At 64.6% G+C, this 7544-nt stretch overlaps 1 protein-coding gene across 1 annotated transcript in view; it reads left to right on the plus strand.

Moving 5' to 3' along the window:
• PHF2 (PHD finger protein 2) overlaps positions 1 to 7544 on the plus strand; it is a 77177-nt gene that overhangs the window by 63778 nt on the left and 5855 nt on the right. The window contains exons 8-12 of the mRNA XM_032397819.1: positions 481 to 600; positions 944 to 1059; positions 2422 to 2600; positions 2678 to 2748; positions 3387 to 3550. Of these exons, the coding sequence (XP_032253710.1) occupies positions 481 to 600; positions 944 to 1059; positions 2422 to 2600; positions 2678 to 2748; positions 3387 to 3550 (650 nt within the window). The remainder of the gene's footprint in view (positions 1 to 480; positions 601 to 943; positions 1060 to 2421; positions 2601 to 2677; positions 2749 to 3386; positions 3551 to 7544) is intronic.

Consider the following 7544-nt stretch of genomic DNA (forward strand, 5'->3'; position numbering starts at 1 on the left):
TGGGTGGATGATGGGTGGATGGATGGATGGATGGGTGGGTGGGTGGTGGGTGCATGAATGGGTGGATGGATGGGTGGATGGATGAATGGATGGGTGGGTGGATGGTGGGTGGATGGATGGGTGGATGGATGGGTGGATGGATGGGTGGATGGGTGGGTGGGTGGTGGGTGCATGAATGGGTGGATGGATGGATGGATAGATGGGTGGATGGATGGATGGATGGGTGGGTGGTGGTGGGTGCATGAATGGGTGGATGGTGGGTGGGTGGATGGATGGATGGGTGGGTGGGTGGTGGTGGGTGCATGGATGGGTGGATGGTGGGTGGGTGGGATGATAGGTGGGTGAGTGGATGGGCTGCTGCATGTGAGCCAGCAGGGCGGCAGGGGCTCTGTGCTGTGTGGCTCTTGGTTTGCCCTGTAGCCTCACGGATCCCCGACACCCTCCCACGTCCACTGCTGGGTCATGACTGCTGTTTCTTAGGCCACAAAGAGCGTCCTGAGTGTGCCCAACAAGGAGGCGATCAGCTCGCAGAATGACGTGGAGAGGCTAGAAATCCGAGAGCAAACTAAGAGCAAGTCAGAAGCCAAGTGGAAGTACAAGGTGAGGTGTGCGGGGACGTGTGTGGGCCTGGTGGTGTGGGAGGAGGTGTGTGTCCACCTGTCCCCAGGGCGGGCAGTGAAGGTGTAGGTGTGAGCGTGGCCTCCATGGGGCTGCCTTCCGTAGGCACAGGCTGAAGGGGCCGGGTGTGCCACTGTCCGAGTCGGCGGACGGCCCTGCTTGAACTCGCACTCCCTGGAGCTGGACAGTGTCTTGCAGGCGCCGGGCTACAGAGAAGGGGGTTTCTGGATGATGTGGTCAGAGGGAGGAGGCTGGCCTATCGCAACGGCTCGGCCCACTGGTTGCCTGCATGGGGCTCAAGGAGGGTCCTGGGTTTGCTTTTCAGAACAGCAAACCTGACTCCCTGCTGAAGATGGAGGAAGAGCAGAAGTTGGAGAAGTGTCCTCTGTCAGGGAGCAAGGACCCCAAGTTCTCGTTCTCCTTCAACAAGAGACTGCTGGGGTACGTGCACGCTCATGCACACGCGCCCCCCCCTCACACATGCTCACACACAGCACACACGCCCTCGTGGAGGGCTCCCCAGGTGAGGTCCCCTTCCTGGGCTGGGAGAGCCCTTCCCTGCCTCCCAGGCTGGTGGCTCTGACGGCTGGAGAGGGGGCAGAGGGCAAGAGCGTGACTCGGTGGCTGTTAGCCCAGTTGCTGTCCTGGGCTGGGAGAAAAGAGGTAGGGTGGGTCAGGGCCCTGGCCTTGGGGCCCAGAGGCCAGTGTGAACCCGGTATTCTCAAATGTACCTAAAATTATGGCTGAGATGGGGGCTCTGGAGGAAAGATTTGTGGGGCCTCTGGGGCCTGAAAAATCAGGAGGGCTTCCTGGAGGAGGTGACATTGTGCTGAGAAGTGGAGCACCCAGCCTGGGAGGGTGTGTGTGTGGGAGTGGGCACGTCTGGGTTCCAGACCGTGGGACAGGTGTGTATCTGCCGACCAGCTTGGCAGGCCAGCCACACCTCACCCGCTGACATGCCCCAACCAGCGTGGTCCCTCATGCAGTTGCTTGCTCAATCTGAAGTCAGGGTGGGTGCCCCTTGGTAGGAAGCAGTGCATCCCAGTGGGAAGGGGGCCAGCGTCCTGCCGTGGGCTTCAGTTTCCTCCTTGCAGGTGGTGGGGAAATGGGGCCAGGCAACGTCTGGGGCCCTGGGACGATGGGGCCTTATTCCTGAGACCTCTTGGCATTGTGTCGAGGCTGCTCGGCGAGCAGGTGGGGCGGGTCTGGTCCGAGGGTCCGGTGCCCTGACCTCATGGCCCTGAGCATGTTGGTGCTGGTCCGAAGCTCAGGTGCTGGGCTCCGGGGGCTTTGGAGACGGGGGAGGTGGCCGCGGACAGGACTCCAACCGTGTCACAGATGTGTGTGCTGCTGCTTCGCCCACATCCCACAGGGCTGCCCGCCCCCGGGACTGGGAGCCGTCCCGTTGCAGCTGACGACGGCCCTGCCCCGGCCTGCTGTCCCCATGGTTGGGCACGGCCGGAGCCCTGCCTCGCCCTGAGGGGAGGCCCAGCTGAAGGACAGCGGAATTCATTTTTCCGAAATAGCTCCGCAGGGAACCAGGGCCACTGGCTCCGTCTGAAACCGAGCTGGTGCTGGACCCCAGGGTGGGGGGCGGTGAGGGGCATGCCCTCCAACAGCCCGAGGAAGGGCCGGCACCCACCCCGTGGGCCATGCGCCGTCCTCACTGGGGCCACGGCGTCCGGGAAGAGCCCGGGGGATGGGACGGGGATGGGACAGGGACGCGTGCGGCCAGCTGCTGGTCCTCTGAGGCCCAGGATGGGGTGCAGGGGGGCGCTGAATGACCCGCTCCTGCCGCCCCAGCTCCAAGGCCCTCAAGCCACAGCCCAGCCCAGGCGTGTTTGGGGCCGTGCAGAGCTTCAAGGAGGACAAGCCCCAGCCGGTGCGGGACGAGTACGAGTACGTGTCGGATGACGGGGAGCTCAAGATCGATGAGTTTCCCATCAGGAGGAAGAGGAGCACCCCCAAGAGAGATTTGTCTTGTGAGTGAGGGCGTGAGGGTGGGGAGCGGGCCGTCCTCCCGAGGCCTCCACCAGACGCACGTCTGCTGTGCTTTCAGTCTTGCTGGACGGGAAGGAGCCTCTGGCCACGCCCACTACGAAGCCAAAGCTGGACTCGGCACTCTACAAGGTGAGCGCACCTGTGTGGGGCCCAGGAGCCGAGCCAGCTGTCCGTCCCTGTCTCGGGCGGTCCTGCCACGCAGCGGGACCTGGCTGACGGCGTTGTGTGTGGGCTGCAAAAGGGGTCTTCTTCTACCTTGTCTCGGGTGTTTTCATGGGGAGGGTGGCCTGGGTCCTGGCCGCGGGCCTCGCGGAGGAGGGATGAAGACGGGGCACGCGGAGGTGTGCAGGTCTCTGTGAGTGGCCGCCCGCCATGAAGCTAACGAATGAGGGGACGCGGGGCCAGGCCTGGCACTGTGCTGTGGGGACTGAAGTTGGGCCACCTCCCACCGAGGAGCCACCAGCCAGGGGCTGACGGGGCTCCCCGAGCGTGGGCATGAGCCCCCACCGGCTCCCTGCCCAGCCACACGGCTCCTCGCGTGGCTGTGGTCAGGACTGGGGCTCACGGGCAAAGAGCAGGGCGTGGCGACGGCTCCGTCCTCTGGGGCAGGCCTGCGGTCCTGGCGGAAAGCCCCAGCGCCCGGCCCCGCCCGCAGTGCTCATTACAAAGGCTGGCTCTTCATAAACTGTGGGAAACGGCTTTTTCTGGCCAGAGGGAAACAGTAGCTCTCCCCCAAGCCCCCCTGACCCGTGGCTCTGTCCCCGCAGCAGAGTGACGGCTCCTCTGACGAGGGCTCGCTGCACATCGATACAGACTCCAAGCCCGCCCGCAGCGCCAAAGGGAAGAAGGAGGGCGTGGGCTCGGCCGCGGGCATCCTGGACCTGCTGCAGGCCAGCGAGGAGGTCGGCGCGCTTGAGTACAACCCCAGCAGGTACGCGGGAGCCCGGCCCGGCCAGAGTCAGGCGCCCAGAGCGGGACGCACTCAGCAGAGGGTGCCGGCTGGCCAGGGAGCTGAGTGGGGGCTAGTCCCACCGGCCCCCAGGGTGGGCAGAGCTCCTGGACGCCCAGACGGCAGGCGTGGGGGAGGCTGGGGGGCCGTGTGAGAGCGTCTGAGGGGCTGCCGCACCTGGCGGCCTGCGGAGGAGCAGGGCTGGGCTCCGGGCTGTGTCGTCCAGCTGTGTCTCTCTAGACACGCCCCAAATGCTGTGAAGGTGATGCAGGAAACTTCCCATGGCACATGCCCAGCCTCCGGTCCAGGGCACTTGGTGTCTTTGGGACCCAAGGCTGCAGAGACCTCACCCCGAGGGAGGGAGACGGTCGCTTCAGAGCTTGGGGACAGAAGAGCCTCGAGGAAGGGCTGGATCTGCCAGGTTCCCAGGTGACCACACCCAACTGGGGGCAAATGGGGACCAAGCCAGATTGTCCCTGAGTCCCCATGTGCGTCTAGGGAGCCCACTCGCTGCAGCCATGGAGGCCCGGGTGGCAAGATCGCTCTTGCCCAGGCCTGCCCGGCCCAGGCCTCTGATGTGAGAGAAATGGATTGACCCCTCTGCGCTTTATTGGGTGAAGGGCCTCGGCTCGTTTCTCTGGTGATGGTCCCAGTTGAAGTCTTTCTCCATTCAGTTAAACATTTTTAAGCATTGTGGTCATTTTTTTTTTAAGTGGGATTTTCATAAGTATCACAGACAGATAACCGAGGGGTCAGGGCCTCCCCGGCGGGGGGACCTCCGCTGCCCTGGGGGCTGGTGCCCTGCTAGTCCTCAGGATGCAGCAGACTCCCGCGACAGGGCAGCTTGCTCAAGGCCGCGCTGCTGGGAGGCGACCCAGGCAGGGGTGACCTGCCCGAGGAAGGCGGGGCTCACACGGCCTGCGCGGTGCTCGGTCCCCTCCATCTGCCTCCGAGACCGTGTTTGCAGAAGCGAGGTCCCAGGGCTGTGCGAGTCCGCTGGGAGGCCGCACACCCAGCCGGTGACAGACACACAGGGGCCGAGGAGGTGGATTCGGCCGTGCTTGGGAAGGGCTCCTGCTGACCAGTGGCTGTACCTTCTCTCGGGAACGTCTGTTCTGTGCGCCGTGTTGTGTCCACAGACAGCCGGAGGCGCCTTCTCCCGGGGGCGTGGCGCGTGGCTGGCCGCGTGGGCAGCCGTCCGGGTGTGCGCTCCTGCTCGGCGCGCACTGGTTTCTGTCGATGTGCAGAGTGGGCCCCTCACTGCACGGAGGTGCTGGGCGGGACCTGGCCTGAGGCCCCCTTGCTGGGAGCAGTCTGACTGTGACCCCCTTTCCAGGGGGGCCCCGCACCGCCTTGGGGGTGCCTTTCTTCTGGAGGGACTTTGGCCAGCCCACACCTCAGCTAGCCGTTTGTGTTCAGACCCCGGAGAGGTGCGGGGACACGGGCACTGCGGCCTGGGCTCAGCCCCGGGGAGGAGGGGGCCTGTGAGTGGGTGCGCTGCTCACGGCTCTGCAGACATGCACGTGTGCCCCATGCACGTGAGCACTCAGGCCCGCCCACACGTTTGCACACGTGCCTGCCAGGCCCACCCCCCTCGGTCCGCTGCAGGCACTTCCTCTCCCCAATCTCCCATTTGGAGAGCAGGTCAGTTTTTGATGGTCCATTTGCTCTGTTTTAAGTTTTCGCTGTTGGGAAAAAACAGCTGAAAAAAATGGAGGGAAATATGTTAATTTCTTGTGGATGGTTTGCTGAGTGTTTACCGCTGAGGGTGGGGGGAGAGGATTTTGGTATGATAATTGGAGGATTAAGAGATTATTTTCCATGTGCTCTGGTTAGATTTTGCTTCTTGATTCCCCGTGTGGACAGACCGGCGGCCCGTGCCGCATGCGGCCCTGGGCTCCACGGGCCTCCCTGTCGGCTGCAGCCAAGCGGGGCTGGGACCACGCCGGCTCCGGGGCGGGGGACGCGCGCACTGGGTGTCCTGGCCCCCTGCCCTCCTGTCCCTGCGGGAAGCCTGGTGTCTGCCCAGCCTCGAGGCTGGGTGAGGAGGCCCAGACCTTCAGGGCGGGGCTGATGGGGCCACATCCGCACCTGAGAGGTGGGTGTAGTGGGTGCTGGGCTGGCCGTGGGCTCCTGCCGTCTCCTGTGCAGGTCGGTGGTCTGGTGCAGCAGGGATATGCTATGTGCTCCTGGTCAGATCTGGACGGCCCTGTGCCCGCGCAGCGTGGACGGGGCAGGCTGCATCACAGGGGTGAGGCGGAGGGGCCAGGAGCGCCCGACTCTGCAGGGGGTCTGACCGGACTGATTTTCCCACTGTTTTGGCTTTGAAACTGCAGTGCAGTCTGGTTCCAGCAGAAACCAGAACACTGAGGTCCGGTGTGTCTGGGACAGGACCCAGGGAGGTGGTATTTGTGGAGGGCTGCCTGGGGGGGGGGCCAGAGTCCCTGGCCTGGAGCCCAGCAGGGACCTGGCAGGACGGCTTCTGACGAAGCTTGCTTCACTGGGCCCCCAGGACCTGCAGGGGCGCTCTCTATCTGCTCCCTGGGGCCAACTCAGTCTCCCCCAACCCTCCAGCCCCAGGTTTGGGAAGCTTCCATTTCTGAGTGGGGACGCATGGCCCCTCTTCATTTTAAGGGTCTTACTAAATGTGCTTCAAACACTTGGAGGTGGGGATGGGGGTGGGGAGGGGGTGGCGTGAGATGCAGATGACGCAGAACCCCCAGGAGGGCCTGTGTGGACTGACACTCTGGGTGCTGCTTTGGGGTCACAGTAGTCCTGCGGGTGGGTCCATCCCCTGGGGGCACATGGGGCAGGCAGGAGGGGGCCTGCAGGTCAGACATCAGGGTGAGACCCTGCCACCGCTCCCTGGGCGTTCTCGGTCTGTGATGGGGAGGAGGGCTAAGCCGGCCTATGGGTCCCCCACCCCATGCCTGGCTCCTGGTCCTGTCTCCTGGGGGTCCAGGGAGTGGAGGGAGGGTCAGCCCAGGAGTACCCGATGCAGTGGTTTGGCTGGGGGCCCTGCAGGCCAGGGTGGACTGTCCTGTCCCCTGTGGCCCAAAGCCTGGGGTGATGGGCAACAACGAGGGCCAGAAATGGCCCCTAAGGGGAGATGCCTGCTGGGCCAGGGCCACTGGGAGCTGCCTGGGCTGGTAGCTGAGGAGGTCCCCCGAGGAGGCCCAGCAGGATCCCATGGGAGGGTCTGCTGGGATGAGGAGGTGAGCGAAGCTTCTGGAGGAGCCCAGGCCTGGGCTTTGAGCGCTCTCCCCATCCAGCTATATCCAGGACCCTGCTGTGCACGGGGAGGGGGCGTAGGTGGGGAGGGCTGCCTACCCCTCCCAGAGCCCAGGCCAGCAGAGAGCACGGTGCCAGAGAGTGGCACAACCTCACTGGGTCTCTCGGAAGCCAGAGCAGGTCCTGGAGGGAGGGGAGCTGGTGCAGCTGGGAGGAGGTGACGGGGGGTAGGCATGGGGCAGGCAGAGGGTGTGGCAGGACACCGGGGGCAGGAGTGCCTGGAGCCAGAGGGCAGCGGGTGCGGGGGTCAGGTCAGCGGGAGGCGGCCTAGGGAAAGCTGGGCACCCGTGGAGTGACTGAGAGGAGCTGAGCTGGGGCTGAGCTGACATGTGGCCATCGCGTAAAGAACGGGTGGGAGGGAGCAGTTGTGATCAGAGGCAAGAACGGGCATCCCTCTCTCTCTGCCCCCTTCCTCTCCCTCACTTCTCCCTGTGTTCCCTCTCCACGCTCTTCTCTGTCCCTGCAGAGTGTGGGGACAGAGGACTGGCCATTTCTAAGTGGGAGTCATCAGCCACCACTGTGCTGCACCCCATGCTGTCTTCTGGCCACTGGGTGGGAGGGTGCCGGGGCTATGAGCCCTGGGCTGTGGGCTGAGTGCCATGACTGTGGGCTGAGTGCCTTGGGCCGTGGGCTGTGGGCTGAGTGCTATGGGCCGTGGGCTGTGGGCTGAGTGCTGAGGGTTGTG

The sequence above is a fragment of the Phoca vitulina genome, unplaced genomic scaffold (genome assembly GCF_004348235.1).
Source record: "Phoca vitulina isolate PV1807 unplaced genomic scaffold, GSC_HSeal_1.0 scaffold104, whole genome shotgun sequence".
NCBI lineage: Eukaryota > Metazoa > Chordata > Mammalia > Carnivora > Phocidae > Phoca > Phoca vitulina.